At 44.7% G+C, this 23,044-nt stretch overlaps 1 protein-coding gene across 1 annotated transcript in view; it reads right to left on the bottom strand.

Moving 5' to 3' along the window:
- The window catches only part of RABGEF1 (RAB guanine nucleotide exchange factor 1), a 116,112-nt gene that overhangs the window by 52,226 nt on the left and 40,842 nt on the right, over positions 1-23,044 (bottom strand). Inside the window, 1 exon segment of the mRNA XM_029613534.1 lies at positions 6,804-6,923. Within this exon segment, the coding sequence (XP_029469394.1) occupies positions 6,804-6,923 (120 nt within the window).

Raw genomic sequence — 23,044 nt, 5'->3', positions numbered from 1 at the left:
TTGCAATGCACCTTCAAGTTCCGTAAGGTGGCACACTTCTTCAGAGAAGAAATGACACCAGCAAATCTCTGACTTCAGCATTCAATGACCAAGTAAAAAAAATAAACATGAAGGAATTTTGTGCTAGCAGGCATGCAGCCGTAGCATGTCCTTGATTCTAGTCCCTTTGCCTCATCAGAAGCAGCCTTGAAAGCGAGATGCCCTGAATTCTCAAACATAGGTGGAAACCAAGGAAGCCCCTATTCCTAGCCTATCGCACAGGACACTTTGATAGCATGGCTAGCTACAAGCCTATTCTCCCATCATATGAAAGTTCAAAGGCAGTGCCCCGGGAAGCTGCCTTCACAGCCCAGCGATGAAAGAAGGCATAGCCATGACAGCAGAGCTGGCAGGCACGTGGGGCACAACTGTGTATGTAACAACAGGAGCAGGGGGCGATGCAAGCTTCTTCCAGCTGAGTGCCGAATGGTGATGTCACCACCTTCTGCTGCCAGGTCCTTAAGCCACATTGCAAAATAAAACCCCCAGAAGAGGTTCGGAGCAGGGTGCAAATTCTTCACTGATGTAAGTCCAGGATGTCGCAAGTCTGGCAACATAAGGGCAAGGACTTCCTGTACAAATGAACCTCCTTCCATGGAAATAGACATTTAACCTAGTGGGAGTAATGGCAGATGATTCTGATTAAATTTTACACTTGTTTCAGCAGCTCTGGCCCTTGGACTGGATGTTTTATGCCCTCTTCATTCTTGCACACAGTATACTTGTGCAGTGAAACATTAAGAGATTGTAATCTTTTCTCCCATTATTAACCTGTCATGAAAAACACAAAGCCTCTACAGATGGGAAATTTGTAGGTACTTAGACAATTTCTATGCACAATGTTTTCTGCAGTGCAGATGCTTAACATTATTGTCTCCAAAGGATATTTAGTGCAACACATTAATTCTAACTTAGATAAACATTTTACTTTTTAAAAAGGCACAACAAAATATAAAACCTCTCAGTCAATCAGGATGCAGAGATTAGCATATGTGCAACCTCATTAACTACATCTCACAATACAATCTCAACTGGCTATAAGGATGACCAAGTCTTCCATATTCAAATTCTTACCTTCTAACTCAATGCAAACTACCCCCAATAAAAGCGCAACTTGCATCACAAAAAATCCTTATGCTGACACAGCTATCTCAACTTCTTCTTGATGTACAATTGCTGTTTCTGTATACATCATTCAGATCATGAAAACAAAATGCCCGCTCTTATATTACAACATTTTCCAATGTTGTTAACCCATCACCGTCCTCTTTCTCCCCCTTAAAAACCAGCACCAGCTGAATTAGGAAATAAATGACACCAACTCCCTAGAACACTGGAGCTACCAGAGGATTATCAATACCAGGGGGGGGGGGGGGGCAATTTTTAAATACTCTGCGTGATTACAAACTAAATAGGCACTTTTAATGTACCTGCTTTATGCAAATTCTCAAAGAGCTATTTCTCCTAAAAAATTAGCCAAGTACAAAGTATCCAGGTTAAAAAGGCCTATGTGCTCTGCACCTGCAATTTGTGCAGGCAGTACAGGGGGGAGCAAATGAGCGTGCGTACATTTGATATTTGAATGCGCATGTGCCATTTTACTCCTTCCATTTACCCATGCTCACAGAACACCTTTTTTCTCCCTCTGTGGTTAAAGGATCATCGTGGAACCCATGCAAACTTTTAGCTACAATTGAGGATGGCAATTTCCAGTTAGGCCATTTATCCAGATAAATATATTTGAAATGTTCCATCTATTTTGGTCTTATATATGCACCTCAAGACACTTTACTACAATGGTACGGGACCCGTAGAGAAGCACAATTAGGAAGCAACTCAACCAAGTCACCATCTCCGATCACTTGGCTGTGCTACAGACTTTTCACACGCTGATAGGCTACTATAAAACGGCAGCAATGCAAAGGTCTGCAACTCTACTGGCCTTTCCTTTATACACGGTATAATTAGACTTTTGTTCTTCCCTGATAAAGGATTTTCTCCCCTCATAGCTCCTTTATCATGCTGCCTTTAAACATAATCACCCTTTCACCCAAAAGAATGCAATGACCCAGTCCTGCTTCCCCCATCATTCTCACAGTAACATAGTAAATGATGGCAGAAAGACATCAAATTGGCCCATCCAATCTGCACAAATGCAATGTTTCCACTTTGGGTAGTTGAACAATTTCCCATATCTCTACCCAACACCAGTCGCCCCCTGATGACATTTACTTGAACTTCAACCCTCATCCTACCACTGCCTTCCATATCAATCCCAAACATGCCCAATATTTGCCTTTACCACCTACACTGATAGCTACATCAGAACTTGTCAGCACCCCAGTCACTACCACGTCTTATTGCCAAGCATTCTAAGAATTCACATAGCTATCAAAACCAGCAATGCCATTATCCAAAACACCCAGCGTTCCCATGCTCACTGCAGCTTGGATTTTAACCATGGTCATTTCATGCAGGTTACTCAATGCCTTCTTAGAGCACGATGCAGCCAGTATCACTGCTTTTAGGGTCATAATCAGTCGCTCCATGAAGGCTATCCTGGTGCCTTCTTGGAAGCGCAAGTCAATAGGGTCGTAACTGCTGTTCCCTGCAGGTGATCCCAATGCCTTCTTGGAAGCCAGATACAATCCTACCATTGCTGTAGGACCATAATCATCACTCTGTGCAGGTTACCCCACACCTTCTTGGAAGGTCTTATCACTGTTAGGATCTTGTCATGAGCTTGCAAACAAACTATTGGTAAGGAAAACTGCCAAAATAACTGAAGATTTTCTAACAAAGCTCCTGCAAGTATTTCTCTGGCTCCCCTTTTGCCTTTTATTTTAAAGGAGCATGTGATTGGTAGAAAAAAAGGTTTTAGGCATTAGCAATATTGTAATGACTTACATATTTTACTGTAGCCATTTATAAGCATGAGTGACTTCAGAGACTGGTCTTTACACATCTGGTTTCAAAGAGGAAGTCTTCTTTAATGAAGCATATAACTTCTTTTAGATATTTTTTTTTAACTGTTTATTTAAACAATCAGCAGACACAAAAAATAAATATATCCAGCAATGTAGCATCAATTAATACCTCTAGTCATATACACATTTTAACATGACAAATATTTTCTATTTTCATGCCACTTCTAAATGCAAAGATAAAACTTTCTTTACAGAAAGTGTGCACTATGTCACTGAAAAGTCTGAAAAGCACAAGATTTCATCTTTCCTCAAAAGCTGCGTTTACTTACCCAACTGGTAATTTAAAGCAGAGTTCTTGGAGGAGAAGTCCATTAACTGCTATTAATTAAGCTAACGGGCCGATACAGTACAGTCCGCTCCGACGGAGCGCACTGTTAACCTGCCATTGGACGTGCATTTTCGACGCACTAGCGTTACCCCTTATACAGTAAGGGGCCGAAAACACGAGTCCAATCCCCCAAACTAATAGCGCCCTCAACATGCAAATGCATGTTTATGGCCCTATTAGGTATTCTCGCGCGATTCAGAAAACAAAATGTGCAGCAGCCAAGCCACACAATTTGCTTTCAGAAATTAGCGCCTACCCAAAAGGTAGGCGCTAATTTCTTCGGGCACCGGGAAAGTGCACAGAAAAGCAGTAAAAACTGCTTTTCTGTGCACCCTCCGATTTAATATCATGGCAATATTAAGTCGGAGGTACCAAAAGGTAAAAAAAAATAAATTTTGAAGTCGGCCCGTGGCTGTCGGGTCAAAAACTGGATGCTCAATTTTGCTGGCGTCTGGTTTCTGAGCCCATGGCTGTCAGCGGGTTTGAGAACCGACACCGGCAAAATTGAGCGTCGGCTGTCAAACCCGCTGACAGCCGCCGCTCCGGTCCAAAAGGAGGTGCTAGGGATGCGCTGGTGTCCCTAGCGCCTCCTTTTGCCTGTTTTTACCGCTGGGCTTCATTTAAATACAGAATCGCCCGCTCTCCCGCAGACTTTACTGTATTGGCCCGGAAAATAGCCACTGCTATTACTAGCAACATAACATGGAACTTGCCAGGTTCTTATGGCCTGGATTGGCCACTGTTGGAAACAGGATGTTGGGCTTGATGGACCCTTGATCTGACCCAATATGACATGTTCTATGTTCTTTCCTAACTAACTAAAAGTTCTCATTTCCATTCTGATTTTTATTTCAAATATACTGCAAAATAAGCTTTTAACATTTCTAACCTGTTACAGCACATGTGTGCAAGAAAGGGAATTCTTCCAGATCACAGAGACATGTGAATTCTAAACATAATGCACTGTAAACTATCAACCTACACACTAGGGGGAAATTTATGGTATGCATTGTGAATCACAGGAGATCCATAAAATGGCTTTCATGACTACAGGCCCACCAGGAAGCACACAGCTCAGAACAAGAGCTTTACTCAATAAACAGAGGCTGAAATTCAGGTGAATATATTAGACAATTTTTCAAAAAGCATTCATATTCAAACAGACCCTTTGCATCAAAGATGCACAGGAGAAAATGAATAAAATGTCTAACAAGCGGCCCTAACTAACTTAATAACAGCAGGCACTAAAACTGGGCCAAATATTTCCCGTTTCTATGGGGAACTGGCAGGATGCTTGGACGGGGACGCGCTCACCCCATTGTACCTGTCCTGGAAAACATGGCCAGAATTTAATCTTTCCCTCCAGGAGTTTACTCAAACCTTTGCAACTATTCGGGAAATATCCACCAACGAACAACTACGTGAGACCCAATTTAAATTTATATGGAAGGGCTATATACCTCCCGCTACCGCCTTCAAATTCAAGCTGTGCCCAACGCCCGCCTGCTTGAAATGCTCAGCACCCACTGGATCTTACATTCACTGCTTTTGGGAATGTCCTGCCATCTTAGGATTTTGGGCGGACATTGCGTCATTCTGCGAGAAAATATGGGGTTACCCTATCCCGGTCGATCCCAATGTCTGGTTGTTTGGAGTGTCGAGGGCTAATATGCCAGATATAGACTACCTGGGGATATTCCTAACTAAGGCTGCCACGATGGGGAAAAAAGTTATCCTGACCGAATGGTTATCCCAGCAGCCCCAATGAAGGATCATTGATTTCAAAGGATGCTAAGCCTTAGTACTCAAGAGTTTCTATTAGCGAAACATTCTACCACGAAACAGAGGGACAAAATGCAACAGATCTGGCAGCCATTCCACTCGCATCTAAGCCCGGCTATTACTAAGACGGGAAGGCCACAAACCGAATAGGCGATTATTCTTTTGACAATAGGCAACTGCCTGCACAATACAGTCCCTTCTACATCAGCTGGACTCTGTGGAACTCTTCAAGACCACACAGAACTCTTCAAGGCTACCTGCCGCTAGAAGCCAGCCCTGGCGAATAACACGCCACCAATCCAACTACCCTGTTACCATGTTACCATTTCCACCAAGATAAGAACACGATGGTCTCACTGCGTTACCCCTATACAGGCAAAGTCAGCCACGACTATCCCCTTTCCATCTACCTACGATACACATTTGGGAGGGGAAGGGGGGAGGGGGGGGAAGGAGACAAGGGGATGGGTTTGGGGAAAGTTCCTAAATTTATGGGGGAGACGCATAGATTAGGAACTAGAAAAAGTGAAGGCACTCTGGTTCATAGGCCATACAGGTTATTCTTTTTCAATATTATGTTGCTACAATTACTGTTGGACTTTATTTATGAGGGCTTTCTAGGGGAGACCAATATATGCTATATCATGTGTGTTATATTTTGTACACAGTCTACACCCGGTCTTGTTACAATTGGTTGAATTTGTACAGTACAGTGTTTGTACTTTGTTACTTCACAACAATAAACATATATTACAAAAAAAAAAATGTCTAACAAGAACAAAGTTCACGGACTGGATAGAGCAGGCACCCAGGGACCATTCTACTAAAAGACAGTATTTGAAATTCAGAACCTAGTCACCCAGAGGTATGCATCAGAAATAAGAGTCCAACTGGACTTGAATAAAAGTGCTCAGAAGATGGCCTTGCTCTCCTGTGTTGGGTTACTGTATCCATGTTAGTTTGGACAGAACTGTAAATCATTCCATTCATGCACAGCTAAGAATTTGCCTGTGTGTGTGGTTACACAGAGAACTGAACAGCAGGCTATCAGTAAAATTGAAGCCTGCGCCTAAAAACCACCTTTACATGAATGGCATTTGGCTATCCAGAAAGACCAAAAATTCAGAACTTCAAATCTGATAGTTCAAGAAACAAACATGACAAAATCAGAATTTCATCACAGCAAACCACAGATACTGAAATTCACAGCTGCAGGTGTATAATGCCATCATACACTGGGGTTGTACAGACTTTAAAAATTAAAACTTATCTAGTCTGAGCTTCCCAGATGCAACTTTCCAACAGCTTATCAAAGCTCCTAACTTCTCTGAGCATATTCAAAATGGCATCAGAGATTAGCAATGGCACATATGAACTTGAAGCCTCATAAAAACATGGGTGTAATAACTTTGCTGTCAGAAGGCATATAGTTCATAAAAAGTTTTCAACTAAAATGGCTGTACTACCTGCTGCTGTGCAATTCAATGTACACACTTGGTCAGGATGTAAAACAACAGTCCAGATTAAATTTCAATATTAGTAGTTCAGAGTTATAGCATGATGCTCGGCAATAGAAACTGTGAATGGTACAACCACACCTCTCGCTTTGGAAGTCTAAAACTACATTTGCTACCTACAGGCAGCCAGCGAGAGCTGGGCTGTATTACCTTCAGTAGGGGAATATGGCTCCCAGGATGGAGTCAAAATTTCCTTCAAGTCCCTAAGAATGTTATCTGCCTTTGGCTCCCTCCCAATCTGTCCTTGTTTAAGAGCTCTCTCTTGAACCACTGAAATAAATGCAAAGGTGAGCAAGACAGCAAACACCAAGTGATAAGAGAGAACAGGGAAAAACAAACAATTACTTTGGTCAAGGACAAGAAGCTCAAGACATCTGTGGGAGGGGTGGTGGGGAAGGAAAGAAGAGAAGTCGAACTAATTTACTGAAGCAAGCTAAATGACCATTCAGAGAGGAAGCAGCCTAAATCTGAAACAGTACAATCCTCAACACACCAGGCCTGCCCACAGAAACACAGTCTGCTACAAAAGCAGATTTCCTCATCTGTATCAGAGCTGCTTTTATAGGCTGAGCTTTTGAAAAGGCAGTACTTTGAAACATTTAGATTACATGAGTTTAATGTGTTTTCTTTTACAGCAGATCTCAAAACCTCCATTTGTGACAATTCTCTGATGAGCTTAGTAATCATTTAAGGGGCTCTACTGACTAAGCAGGCAGTGAACATTCTCCATGGGTGAGGCAGGCAAGCCCGTTTGAAAGCCCATTCAATCTTTGGCCTGCATGCAGAGTTCATCAGCTCAGGAACCCACTGGGTTGTTTTAGTGATATGGGCTCCTGTCTATTACAATCCCGATTTTCCAGGGGTCAGGAGAAGGTGATGCATTTTGGTCACTGGTAATGGAGAAATTACTTACCTGATAATTTTGTTTTCCTTAGTGTAGACAGATGGACTCAGGACCAGTAGGTTTATGCTCCCCTGCCAGCAGATGGAGACAGAGCAAGCTGACATCACAGTATATATAACCCTGCAGTGACCCCAGCCTGCCAGTATTCTCTTCAAAAGCAACTGTGGACAGACTAGCAAAAAACTTGATTAAAAAAATGATTAAAAACAGGTAACCAGAACTGTACTCAACCAACAATAAACACTAAACTCACAAAAGATTCTAGGCACCCTAAGCTAGAGACTGGATGAACACTTACCAGTAATCCCTTGGGACCCAGAGCCCCACAGGACGACTATTGACACACTTATGCAGCAGCTGAGGACAGGAAGCTGAGTCCATCTGTCTACACTAAGGAAAACTAAATTATCAGGTAAGTAATTTCTCCATTTCCTAGTGTGCAGACAGATGGATTCAGGATCAGTGGGATGTACCAAAGCTACTCCCCAACAGGGTGGGAAGCTGCCCATGGTCCAGTCAACACCGCACACGCAAAGGCTGCATCCTCCTAGGCCTGCACATCCGGACGATAAAACCTGGAAAAAGTGTGTAAGGAGGACCACATCACAGCTCAGCAGATATCAACGAGAGACAACAGACTAACCTCCACCCATGACACATCCTGAGCCCGAGTGGAATGAGCCCTAACCTGAGTAGGTAATGGCTTTCTAGCATCCACATAGGCGGCCTTGACAACCTCCTTAATCCAATGAGCTATGGTAGGCCACAAAGCCCGAGAACCTTGCTTACTCCCACCATGGAGAAAAAACATGCAATCCATGTTTCAAAAAGACACAGAGATCTCCAGATACTGCACAAGATGCTTAACATCAAAGGAGCGCAAAAGTCAAAACTCCTCCACATCTCTGACCTTATCCAGGGATGGCAAGGAGATGGACTGATTCAAATGAAAGTCCGAGACTACCTTGGGCAAGAAGGATGGAACAGTACACAGTTGTAACGCCCCTGGAGTCATCTGAAGGAAAAGCTCCTGGCAAGACTAGGCCTGCAGCTCAGAAATCCGAAGCGCAGAACATATAGCCAGCAGGAACACAGTCTTCAAAGTCAACAACTGTAAGGAAAGGCTATGCAGTGGTCGGAACATAGGGCCCACCAAAACGTCCAGCACCAAATTAAGACTCCATAATGGAACTGGTAACCTCAAGGGAGGCCTAAGATACTTCACTCCCTTCAAAAAGCAGGCCACATCAGGATGAGACAGGAAACACCATTCACCAGGCCTCTGAAACAGGCAAGAGCTGCAACCTGCACCTTCAAAGAATTAAGGGCCAAGCCTTTATTCAATCCATCCTGCAAAAATTCCAGAATGAAAGGGTTCTTAACTGTACAAGGAGGAACACTGTGTTCCTCACACCAGGCTTCAAAAACTCTCCAAACCCACACATAAGCCAAGGAAGTGGAGAACTTGCGAACATGAGTAAAGTGGCAATCAACACAGAGGAACAACCACGCTTTAACAGGCGAGCCTTCTCAAGGGCCAACTGTAAGACAGAATAGAGTCTGATCCTTGTGACGAACCGGTCCTTGCTGAAGCAGATCCATCTGCAGCGGAAGACAAAGGGGGGCCTCCACCAGGAGTAGTCACAAATCCACATATCCTGGGCCATTCTGGCACTAACAGGAGTACAAGCCCTCTGTGGCCTTCGATCTTGCAAATTATCCTGCCTAGCAAGGGCTGTGAAGGAAAGGCATAAAGCAATCTGTCTTCCGGCCAGATCTGTAGGAGAGCGTCTATTCCCAGGGTCTCTCTTATGATTATAGAAGCGAGGAACCTTCGCATTTTGAAAAGATGCCAGCACGTCTAGGAATGGAAGTCCCCAGCTATCCACAATCAGCAGAAATACCTTGACTGACAACACCCACTCTCCTGGGTCTAGACTCTCCTTGCTGAGAAAATCTGCTCTTACATTAAGTTAGCAGGTTAAACACGCGGCAAAACGGCAGGGTAAAAAAGCGATAGTCGGGGCGCGCGTTACTGTATGGTAGGGAATAGCTAATTCGATCGTTTACATCTAATATACATGCCGCGGGCGGATGGGGTTACCCGGTGATTTAAAGAGGCGGTAAGAATGGGTTAAGGGGGATAGTGTATCGCGGGTTGGACTAACGCGGCCGAAAAGTGAGTAGAAAGCAGGTTAGGAGCAGGGTAACCGCGGCCACACTTTACTGTATTGACCTGAATGTTAGCATACATGACATGTAGCCTCTCAGGTGTTAAAAAACCACCATAATAAAATTTTATATTCATTTTCCTGTAATAGTATGCAGATAGAAAGCAGAGTTGCTTACCTGTAACAGGTGTTCTCAAGGATAGCAGGATGTTAGTCCTCACGCATGGGTGACAACATCTGATGGAGCCCGGCATGCAGAACTTTGACTTGGCATACTGAGCATGCCCCATATCATTTATCCATGCTGGGTCCCTCTTCAGTCTCGTAACACAGAAATACGATTTAAAATAAAAAAAAATAGGAGAAACCCAATTCCGTGAGTGGCGGGCAGGTTTCGTGAGACTAACATCCTGCTGTCCTTGGAGAACACCTGTTACAGATAAGCATCTACAGATAGTGTCTGTTTGGAAATGGCAACTCCCAACCTATTCTTATCAAAAGAAATAAAAAGTTGGGTAGTCTATCTATAGGCTTCTGTCCACTCCAGATAGAAAGCTAAGGCTCGCTTGCAGTCCAAACTGTACAGAGCTCATTCGCCTTAGTGCGAATGGGGCCTGGGAAAGAAAGTTGGCAGGACGATGGACTGGTTAAGATGGAACTCCGACATCACCTTAGGCAGGAACTTAGGGTGTGTGCGCAAGACCACCCTGTCATGATAAAATTTAGCATAAGGTGGATAAGTCACTAAGGCCTGGAGCTCGCTGAAGTGACCGCTACCAAAAATATGACCTTCCTGGTCATGTACTTCAGGTCACAGGTGGACAGTGGCTGAAAAGGAGCTTTCATCAGCTCAGCTAGTACCACGTTGAGGTCTCAAGACACAGCAGAAGACTTCAACTGAAGCAGGCCCCGCCATAAAGGGGTAGGTTTTATAAATTTGCGCGAGCGTGTACTTTTGTTCGCGCACCAGGCGCAAACAAAAGTACGCTGGATTTTATAAGATACGCACGTAGCCACGCGTATCTTATAAAATCCGAGGTCGGCGCGCGCAAGGGGGTGCATATTTGTGCAATTTGCGTGTGCCGAGCCCGGCGCGCGTTGCCTGTTCCCTCCGAGGCTGCTCTGAAATTGGAGCGGCCTAGGAGGGAACTTTCTTTCCACCCCCCCGCACCTTCCCCTCCCTAACCCCCCCCCCCCCCCCGGCCCTATCTAAACCCCCCTACCTTTGTTGGCAGATTTACGCCTGCTGAAAGCTGAAAGCAGGCGTAAATCTGCGCTCGCCAGCGGGCTGCTGGCGTGCCATCACCCGACCCGGGGGCTGGTCCGGAGGCCTCGACCTCGCCCCCAGGCCAGCGCCACGCCCCCAGTCCCACCCCGAACTGCCCCCGACACGCCCCCTCCCCGCCCCTTTTACGAAGCCCCGGGACTTACGCGCATCCCGGGGCTGTGCGCGCGCCGGCGGCCTATGCAAAATAGGCGTGCGAGTGCCCTGCGCGCGTAAATCCAGCCGGATTTACGTGCGCAGGGCTTTTAAAATCCAGCCCAAAATGCATAACTAGAGGCTCTACAGAGATGGGCGTACCATCTACACCATGGTAGTATATGCCAATTGCGCTCAGATGACCCTATCAGAATTGGTTTTCAAGTCAGATTGCGACAGGTGTAGATGATAATCAAGCAGATTTTGTATGGAGCAGGAGACTGGATCTAGAGTCTTCTGCTCACACCACACGGAAAACCTCCTCCACAGGACCTGCTAGTGGAAGGTTTTCTAGAAGCCACTAGGACCAGAGACAAAGCCTCTGAGAGATCGAGTGGTTGCAGGATTAACTTCTCAATATCCAGGCTGTGAGTAACAGGGCCTGGAGGTTGGGATGCCGCAAACTCCCCCAATCCTGCATGATAAGATCTGGGGAAGTTTTGAGACTGATTAGCTTCTGGATGGATAATTCCCGTAGGAACGGAAAACAGACCCATCTCGGCCAATGAGGATCATAGTCTCTGTCCTCACAAAGCCTCAAGACAGCATTTGCCAGCAAAGGAATTGGAGGATACGCATACAGAAGACCCTTGCCCCAATGACGGGCAAGGGAGTCTTAGGTTGGTGTGCTGTCCATCCCATACAGGGAGCAGAACAGGAATTTTCCCCCAGAGGCGGAAGATCCGATTCGCCACCTCCTGGTTCAGGGACCATTTGTGAGGTCTGAAGGCACAACTCAGTCTGTCCACCACCACATTCTTCGAACCTGCCAGATATATTGAGCACCATCCCGTGGGACAGGGCCCATGACCAAATCTGGACCGCTTCTTGACACAGGAGGTACGATCCCATACCTCCCTGCTTGTTGACATACCACATCATTATCTGGTTGTCTGTTTGGATCAGGACAACTTTGTTAGACAGCCGATCTCTGAAAGCCCATAGCATGTACCTGATCACCTGGAGCTCCAGGAAGTTGATCTAGCAACCGCTTTCCTGGGCAGACCAGAGGCTATGGGTGAGGAGCCCCTCTATATGAGCTTCCCAGCCCACAGTGGATCATCTATGGATATGACAATTTGTGTAGGATGACTCCAGAAAGAGATCCCCCATTCCAGACTGGAGAGTACCCGCCACTAGGACAGAGACCCGGAGAGACAGTGTGTGATTCTGATGCAAGCCTGGAGGCTCTGATGGCCTGGCGCCACTGCTATCTCAGGGCCCATTGGACTGTGCACGTGTGTAAACGTGCGAAGAGAGTGACATCGACGGTTGCAGCCATGTGATCCAACAACCTCAACGTGTGCCGCGCTGACACCTGCTGGCCCCCTGGATCTCTGCCGCAATGGATGCCAGGGTGGCAGCCCTTGAAAGAGGCAGGAAGACTTGACTGAGCCATGTTTAGCAGGGCTCCTATAAAGTAAAATTGAGGTGACGGATTGAGATGGGACTTTCGGTAATTGATGACGAACCCTAGTGACTCCAACACCCGGATGGTCAAACTCATGGACCGAATGCCCCTGCCTGAGATGTGCTCCTGACCAGCCAATTGTCCAGATAGGGGAAATCATGCACTCCCAGCCTGCAGAGGTGTGCCGCCACCACAGCCAGACATTTTGTGAAGACACGTGGGGATACCACTAGTCCAAACGGCAACACTCTGTACTGGATGTGCTGTTTCCCCACCATGAATCGGAGATACTTCTGTGACCTGGAAAGATCTCGACATGGGTGTATGCGTCCTATAGATCAGGAAATACCTGGAGTAGAATCCCCGCCCTTTTTGCTTTGGTGGAACAGGCTTAACCTCCCTGGCCATTACGAGGGTTGGTACCCCTGACAGACAGAACCCACTGGTCTGAAGTTATACTGGGCCACCAGTTTGCGAAGAACTGTAATCTGCCCCCAACCAGGGGATTCAGCATCTCGGGAACAAGCAATTGGCTTATGCTTCCTCCAGTCCAGTCAAAATCCTATCTGGGGAGTTAACAGATGCCGGAGGCTGGGGCTTGGGAGCTCTCTGCTGTCTGGGGTGGCCGCAGGAGCTCACATGCTGCTGACGGGAGTGAGGGGGCAAAGGACAGTACCTCCTCTGGTAATAGAAAGACTTCCTTTGCCGCTGCCTCGCCAACCTCCTGGATGAAGAGGACGGGTCCAAAGTGCCAGCAGAAAACCATTGGAGGGTCTAATGGTGGTCCCACAATTGAGCCACTGCGTCCCTCACCCTATCTCCAAAGAAATTCTCCCCAGTACACGGCACATCAGCGAGTCATTCTTGAACCTCTGGATGGAGATTTGAGGCCCACAGCCATGTCATTCTGCAGGTGCCAATGCATGCTGCAGGTCGCCCAGACCTCGTGTTTTCTGCTCTCCAGGCCCTTCTGCAGTAGCAACAGAAGACAGTCCTGCTGCTGCTGAGGCAGCTGCTCGGCTATCTCCTGCACCTGCTTCCAGAAGTCTCGCGGAGTTTTCACAGCACGGCACCGGGGCACCTTAGGAGGCTCCACAAACTGGAAGATTTCCAGCATCTTGTGTCTGGCATCCTCCTCTGTCAACAACTAAAATGGAATGGCTTCCGCACAAAACCTGGGAAGAGTAAGTCTTTCGGTGGGGATCTCCTTTGCTCTTCTGGAGGAGACTGTTCTAAAGGGAGACCCTCCAAGCCCTCAGAAATCAACAGGGGATGAGGCCCTGGATACTCTGCCTTCATCCAGATGTGCAGTCACCGGCAAACCCAGTGCAGGCCTCAGCAAACATGGGCAGGGGCACCAGGCTGCGGTGTCTCTGCCGGCCTAAGTGAAGATTCCTCCTCCTCGGAACATGTACCAGCCGGGCCAGTAACACACCGATGAGCACACTGAGCTGTTCCAGCAGTGGTTCCAAAGCGGACAGGAGCTGCATCAGTGCTGTCGGTGCTACAGGACAGATGCCCTGTAGTGTCCAATTCACTGCCAGCTGGACGCGCCATTCCTGTTCCTCCGAGAAAGTTGCTGAAGCCAACACTGACTGGGAGGAAGGAGAAGCAGCCAGATCTTCCTCTGATTTCACAGGTAGATCGACAACTGGCACCAGGACCAGTGGAGACCATCGTGGACCCCTGGCATTGACGGAGGATGGGTGCTTTTCGCCACAGGTCGCTTCTGGGGTATCACAACATGAGCCAGTGCATCCCTGTGCCAGGCACCTTAGACTGAAGGCAACGAGTGCCAATGCTTTCTCAGCTTCCATCAGTGCTCAGCCCTGTCTTTCCCCGGTGTCAAGGTCGAAGATGAGGAACCCGACTTCCTCACCCTGGAGGAGACAGAGCATGGCCGGCCTCTGGCTCTCCTATCCACCAGTAGCATTGGTGGCATAGTGTCCATTGGTGCGGCTATAAGGTCCATCAGTGTCGATACAGCCAATGCCAGAGTCGATGGCTTGGACTTCCCCGACCCAAAGAGTTTCTCCATCTTGTTGAGTCTGGTGCGACGTCCCATCAGGGTTATTTGGGCACACTTGCAACAACCGCAGACGTCATTCAATGCCCCCAAGTAGAGGACACATATCATGGGGGCCTGTGATAGACATGCCCTCTAGCACCAGGGGCATTGACGAAAACCGGTAATGGCCATGATCGAAGCAAAAAAAGAGGGATGCAAAATGACAATGATGGTGGTGGGCCGCAATGACCGGCTGGCACCAAGGCACCGCCATCACAGAGTAGGTTGAAACGAAAGAAAACATACCCGAAAATGCAGAGAAACCTAAGGAGGCTACGGGAGGGACCTGGCGTCTATGGAACACGAGGAAAACCCCAAGAAATCATTTTCCAGAAGTTTTAAAGAAAAAAATTCAAGAGCTCACTCACACCACAATGTGAAAGCTCTGTGGAAAAAAAACAGACTGAAGAGGGACCCCGCATGGATGGGTGGTATCGGGCATGCTGGGAATGCTAAGTATGCCAAGTCAAAGTTCTGGAAATATGACAGAAGTTTTCAGTGCCAGGCTCCATCTGATGATGTCACCTATGTGAGAGGACTATTTATTTATTTATTCTGAATTCTTATATACCGACATTCCTATATAGAATACAAATCATACCAGGAACTACCTGTATAGAATACAAACTGGTAGTTCCTGTATAGAATACTTCCTGTATTCTATACAGGAACTACCATCCTGATTGTTCTTGGAGAACATCTGCTCATATGAAGAAATGCCAAATCTCACTCTACTTCACTTAATGGTTCCCCCAAATCTCTCTCCCAGGCTTTGATATGTTTAGGAGGTTACTGTAATTCCTTATTTACAAAGCCATACAGCTTAGAGGTAATTCCCTTTAACATATGGCCTTATCGCAACAGTGTTCAAATAAGGTTTTACCTTGAGCAAGAAAATCTGAGATCCCCAAAGAGGAGATAAAACGTCTCACCTGGGCATAGGTGAGAAAATCAGATGCCTTTACTCCATAACGAGTAATCATACCGTTAAAATTTAAGAAATTACTCCCTGTCATCACCTACACAATACGATGAATCCCTTTATCCTTCCATCCCCCAAAAGCTCTAGGTTGTAAACCAGAAGGAGAATCCTTATTGTGAGAGAGATATGTTAAATAGAAATAATCCCTTCTACCGACCAACTTATCGCGCGCGCCATTGAGACCATACCTTAAAGTTACATAATGTAAACGACATACACAGCCAGTGGTCTCCAAGAATGCCTTGGCTGTCACATTAAGGCTTGGAAAGGCATTGGCCCAATTAAAAATTGCTCTAACAGCACCCACTGCTTTACATTTCATATGAAATGTAAATATAAATTCTTTCATTTATTTATTTTTTCTGTTAATTAACCTTTTATCCAAGTTCTTACCTTATGGCTTGTTAACAATTTTTGTTATAAATGTTCATTGTATTTGACTATGGAAATATATTTCCTGCTTTTCTGTTTTAATGTAAACCGGTATGATTTGCATTTGATGTAAGAATGTCGGTATATAAAAGTTAAAAAAAATAAATAAATAAATACATTATGTCTTTTATTCAAATCTATTATTCTCAGTTGGGACACCCAAACCTCCTCGCTGATATAAAACCAATCGTGAAACCCTATGCCTCCAGATGAAATTGAAAATCTTCTTCTGCCAAGAGCATAAAAATAGAGGAAACAAACATGGGTAGCGTTAAAAATAAACGGAGAAATCTGGAGAGAATATTCAACTTTGTGATTGTGATCCTCCCCAGCCAAGAAAACCTGTAACCCTCTCACTTATCCATATCTTTCCCTATAGATTTTACGAGAGGGATATAATTCAAGGTGAACAAATCTTCAACACAGCCACCGACACAGACCCCCCAAATACTTAATTTTCTGCTTAGCCCATTTAAAAGGAAATTTCTGCCTAATATGCTCTATACTCTGGTCCACCACTGAGACATTCAATATCTGATTGTCGAGATGGTCTTTAAAGCCCGAGACAGAACTGAACTGGTCCATCTCATATACAACTCCTCCTAGTGAAGCACATGGATTGTTCAGGGTAAACAAGATGTCATCAGCAAACAGTGATAATCTCAAATGGATATTACCAAACTGTATGCCCCTGATATTTGAGGCTACTCTTACACTTATAGCAAAAGGACACCCCTGCCATGTTCCCCTACCAACCACACATCTTTCCCCATACCTCCGCCCCCCCCCCCCCCCCCCCGACTTTAACACAGGCTTGTGGATTCTCATAATTTCCTAATCCATCCTAAAAAAAACAGGACACAAAGTTCATTCTATCTAAAGTTTTAAACAAAAAGGATCAGTGGACCATATCAAATGCTTTTCAACGTCAGTGGTTAATAGGATGGAAGGGATTTTCTCTTTCTTTTAACCCACTAGATGATGTCAACTATTTTGCATATATTGTTGGCCACCATTCTATTAGGTATAAAACCCACTTGATCTGAATGGCCCAACTGAGATATAATCTGGTTGACCCAACAGCTAAAACTCTTGCCAAAATTTTAAAATCCAGATTGATGAGAGAAATGAGTCTGTGGGAGCCACAATTAGTCGGATCCCTACCAGGTTTCGCTATCACAATAATGCCTGTAACGTTTGAACCATTCATAAGAACATAAGAAAATGCCATACTGGGTCAGACCAAGGGTCCATCAAGCCCAGCATCCTGTTTCCAACAGTGGCCAATCCAGACCATAAGAACCTGGCAAGTACCCAAAAACTAAGTCTATTCCATGTTACCACTGCTAATGGCAGGGGCTATTCTCTAAGTGAACTTAATAGCAGGTAATGGACTTCTCCTCCAAGAACTTATCCAATCCTTTTTTAAACACTGCTATACTAACTGCACTAACCACATCCTCTGGCAACAAATTCCAGAGATTAATTGTGCGTTGAGTAAAAAAGAACTTTCTCCGATTAGTTTTAAATGTGCCCCATGCTAACTTCATGGAGTGCCCCCTAGTCTTTCTACTATCCGAAAGAGTAAATAACCGATTCACATCTACCCATTCTAGACCTCTCATGATTTTAAACATCTCTATCATATCCCCCCCTCCACCAATCACCACCAATCCCTTATGTAATTAAACATATCTAATGGGGCCAGCTATAATATGAGAGAAACGTTCATAATAGCCTGTGGTAAGCCATTCTAGACCTAGTGATTTGCCCACTTTCAACAATTTAACAACATTTAAAATCTCCACAGTACTGACAGGACCATCCAAGTATTGCTGTGGGCTTGAGAAAGAGATGGTAACATCACTGTGTTAAGATAATTATCAATGGCTTTTTCAGAGATACTAGGATTGCCAGTATATAACTGAGCATAAAACTGGGAAAAGCAACTCCTAATTTCAGAGCAAGTCATGGCCATGGAGCCATTGGAAGTTTTAATCTTGACTATAAAACTCTTGAGTCCTTCTTGATTTTAGTGGTCTAGCTAGATATCTTCCCACCTTATTACTCCCTTGAAATAGGCTTGTTTAGCTAACTCCAGTTGATGGGCAATAAGGTCAGAATCCAAGGACCAAAACTCAGCCCATGCTATGTTTAAGCCTTTTAGGACATCTAGAGACAAGGTAGAAAAATGTAAATGAGAAAGGTTCACTATTCTATTAAGGAGAACCTTCCCCTTTTTCTCTTTCTACTCCTTTTTACAGGTTGCATGAGATCATCAGCCCCTGTATTGCAGCTTTGGAACATTCCAACACTAACTCTGGAAACTCCAGATGGGAAACCTCATCTGCATTATTGAGTTTTAAGTACTTCTGTAAGCTATCTGCCAGATTGTTACAGAAAGACTCATCTTTTAATAAACTATCATTTAAGCACCAGTATCGCTGTCCTGTGTTGTAATTTTTAAACTGTATATCCAACCAAACAGAAGCATGGTCTGACCAAGTTAAGATACTATCCTGGCTCCAATGATCCTGTTCATTATCCCTTTATCTATCAAAAATAATCAATATGAAAATAGGTACCATGTGGTGCAGAAAAAAAAAATGAATATGACTTAGAAGCTGGGTAATGCTGATGCCAAATTTCTACCAGACTCAATCTTTCCATCAATAAGGTAAGAGTTCTCCTTGCTCCCTGCAGCCCCTGCACAAGGGAATGGGAGTTATCTACTGAGGCGCTCTGATAAAATTGAAATCTCCTCCCACAATCAACCACCCCTCGGCATGAGATAAGAACGATTGCTCCAGTGCACTATGTGATCTCTCTGACATAACATCAGTACAAAGGAAAAAATTGACCAGCTGTATATGAATAAGTGGTACGGACAGAATTTATTAAAAGCCAATCTTTATTCTACTATGGTCAAAATTTAAAAAAAGTGTTTTTTATATAGAGACAGAAACCTCAGAACTGGTAAACCTTGTATTTTTTGCAAAGGTTTTTGAAGAACCAGTAAGTTCGATCATAGGTTTCCTGTTGTCTCTTTTTTTGTTTTTTCTTTAAAAAGATTTTTGACTTATATATATCTTATTGGACATAATGTTCTAAATGTTTAGTGAAACTTGACATATTGTGTTAGAATGAACTTCCCTTAAAGAAAAAACAAAAAAAGAGACAACAGGAAACCTATGATCGAACTTACTGGTTCTTTAAAAACCTTTGCAAAAAATACAAGGTTTACCAGTTCTGAGGTTTCTGTCTCTATATAAAAAACACTTTTTTTAAATTTTGACCATAGTAGAATAAAGATTGGCTTTTAATAAATTCTGTCCGTACCACTTATTCATATACAGCTGGTCAATTTTTTCCTTTGATATATTAGAGACCAGCTGATCCCAATTTCTTTGTCTATTTAAATATTGAGGGATAACATCAGTACAGACAGAAATTGTCTCTTCCAAGCCGCTGTCGCGGGCTTGCAGCAAAAGCTTACAAATCGAAGCAATCCTCATAGGCAGGGGTCTCCGGCACCCTTCTGAACCTCAAATTGCATCTCCTTCTATTGCTCAGTGAGGTTGCACAATAAGTCAAGTTTCGCCACATTCCAGTGGCTGCCTCAGGGGCTTAGATTTGAACACACTGAGAATATCACAATTGGATTCAAAAAGCCATCCGCAGTTTAAACATATCTTAGATGAAATAAGTTGTGCTTAAGCATCTATCGGTCCCATTCACTAATGGGTATAAACTGTCTCTTTGCATTGATAAGAGGGGAGACGATCCGTGCTGACTTGCAGGAAAACGTATGCGGCACCATTAGTGAATGGGACCGATAGATGCTTAAGCACAACTTATTTCATCTAAGATATGTTTAAACTGCAGATGGCTTTTTGAATCCAATTGTGATATTCTCGGTGTGTTCAAATCTAAGCCCCTGAGGCAGCCACTGGAATGTGGCGAAACTCGGCCTGAGTCGGGCAATTTTACTAGCATTATACGTCTCCACCTAATAAAGATTTGGCAAAGACTTTCTTGGGCATCTACTTCTTTATTGTTCCCTCACGGCTTTGTTAGATCGCCTGCCTTGCTGTTTTTTGGGCCTGCACAATAAGTCAGCCTACCGTCCACACGGGTGTCCAATGTGTCTACACGAGTACCAAGGCAGCCATGTCCTCTCTCAAGTCGGTCATCATTTCCAATAGTTCCTGCTTGTGCTGCTTCATATCCTGATGCAGGTTTTGGAACCAGCCCAGAAATTCCTCCCAGGAAGGTAAGTTGTTTGTCCCGGTGCTTAATGAGTGTGTCTGGGACGGCAACTTCAATTCTCCCTCTGCGGGGCAGAACAGGCCTTGATCACCAATGTCTTCAACAAGTTCTGTGGCGTGTTTATTAAAGGAACATTGTTTCAGATCCGCCGTTTTGTGCTTGGCTGCCATCATGGGAATCAAGACGCTTGACAGAGACTAAAAAATTGGGGATCTGGATAAGATGTCAAGATTTGCAGTGGATTACGCTGAAGAAGGACAAGAGCTCAGATTCAGGCATCCATCTTGGTCGTCGACGTCAACAGACCCCCCAGTATGCTTGATTTTATTTTTTTCTTTAATTAACATGTAACTGCTGGGGCTGCTTGATCTTTGGGTTTTAGGAACTGCGAGAAAGGAAAATTGGTTCTTACCTGCTAATTTTCGTTCCTGTAATATCACAGATCAGTCCAGACCAGTGGGTTATGTACTCCCACCAGCAGATGGAGTCAGAGAGCAAAGCTTCGAGGCACTGGTATCCCAAGTGTGCCACCTGCAGCTTATCAGTATTTATCGATACCCAAGCAAAGTATAATTAACAAAAAAAACCATCTAATTCCCGAAACAAGGGCGAACATGAAAAAAACTCCATCAAGGGTCCAAAACAAAACAACCCTAATACCTGAAAATCAGGTTTGAACTACGGTTCATAACAAAAACCAAAATATTATAGAATCATTCTGACAGATTCCCTATGTAGAGCAGCTAACCGTCAGGTAAATCTGTCTTTCGGCAGTAGCACCTGGGCGGGATCCTGGACTGATCTGTGGTATTACAGGAACGAAAATTTAGCAGGTAAGAACCAATTTTCCTTTCCTGTATATACCCAGATCAGTCCAGACCAGTGGGATGTACCAAAGCCACATTACACCTGGTGGGAACCCGAAAGACCCACTCGCAAGACGCTCTCCCCAAAAAGCGCTTGGTCCGGATCCCTAACATCCAGATGATAATGCCTCGTGAAGGTATGCAGGGAAGACCAGACTGCAGCTCTACAAATCTCCTTAGTCGACAACAACTGACACTCCGCCCAAGAAGCAGTCGGGATGGGGTGACCCTTCCCGATGTAGGCCAAGCAAATTGTTTCCTTCAGCCAGCGAGCCAAGAATGCCTTAGATGCCTTTTCACCCTTCTTCAGACCTCCAAAGAGCACAAAAAGGTGATCCGATTTTCAAAAAGAGCTAGTGACCTTCAAATACTGAAGGAGAACCCAGCGGACATCTAACAGATGAAGATCTCTTCCCATAGCGGGGTCACGAGCCCAATCAAGGAATCCGGGTAACTTCTAGTAAAAGAAGATATAAAGCCTAAGCTAAGAATAATAGAAAAAAATCCCTAAAGGGGCTACTTCCCTGTACCACAGACACTGAGGGGGAGCCTTCGGGTGCTGAGGGAGCCAGTCCCCTGGCTATCAGGGGACCCGAAACCACACAGGCTAGCACCGCCAGGGCTAACCAATCCCCCGTTTGCCCGGCTCTATTTGAGGGATGGCCCAGACACTGACCTAGCACCCCAGGGAGCAAGAAAAATCCATCTCACACAGAGCTGCAGGTATACACGACCACCATCTGCTGAAGTCATAGAAATAATGATGAGCTGCAGGTGGCACACTTGGGATACCAGTGCCTCAAAGCTTTGCTCTCTGACTCCATCTGCTGGTGGGAGTGCATAACCCACTGGTCTGGACTGATCTGGGTATGTACAGGAAATTCCATTCCTAACTTAGAGAACATTTTTCCTCTATTTTGTACTTGCAGTAAAAATCATGAATCCATGGCCACATAGCTTTTCAATCAGAGATTTTAATGGAGTATCCAAATGGTTTCTGCATTCATACTACTGAGCAGCTAAAAAGAGTTTCTGGAACTACTTTTAAGAAGGTTGGACGATTCACACATGCAACCTTTCTACTTACTCCCTGGAGGGGAGTCAGTACAAATGCACAAGTAATTGGTCTCCTTTTTTATTTACCTGAGAACAATGCCATGCATAGGCCAAAGTTAAAGATCTTTTTGCTAAAGCACACAGGGCCATATATTTCTAATAATAAAGAAGTATTTTTGTGCTGTACAGTTTCCAGTGACTAACTGGTACCTGACTCATTACTCCAACTTGAAGTGACTGGAAGAACTGTTCACCGCTACATTTGATGCTTGCTGGAAAATGAGTGTTGGAAAATAAAATATTGAAAGAATGACTAAGATTCACCTCTGTACATGCCGGAAGTTTATTAAGAGACTGTAGGAATGGCACGCCCTTGTAGATGCTGTGCATGCCGTGGAGCATAGAGATACTATCTTTTTTAGTTGCAAAAAAAAAAAAAAAACAAACAACAACAAAAAACTGAAGAGACAGAAGAAGAATTGTTTAGCAGCTGGGTCTGCTGGCAGGCTGCAAATATAGTAAACACAAGATCTATAAGTCCTAGAGAAAATGCAGACACTCCTATCATCAGGTCTTTCAGGCAGGCTGTGATGATGGAATTAAACTAGCAGCTGAGTCTGTCCAGGAAGGCAAGCATTCCTTGTGTGTGGAAGGACACCATCCGGAAAAGCCACAAGGACCTAGACAGCCAGATGTTTGGGTAGCAGCCACACCGGTGCTGGCAGATTTTGGATTGTTGGACATGAGGGGAG

The sequence above is a fragment of the Rhinatrema bivittatum genome, chromosome 8 (genome assembly GCF_901001135.1).
Source record: "Rhinatrema bivittatum chromosome 8, aRhiBiv1.1, whole genome shotgun sequence".
Classification (NCBI taxonomy): Eukaryota; Metazoa; Chordata; class Amphibia; order Gymnophiona; family Rhinatrematidae; genus Rhinatrema; species Rhinatrema bivittatum.
The sequence above is the reverse complement of the archived record's forward strand: the minus strand, read 5'-3'. Positions and strand labels throughout refer to the sequence as shown.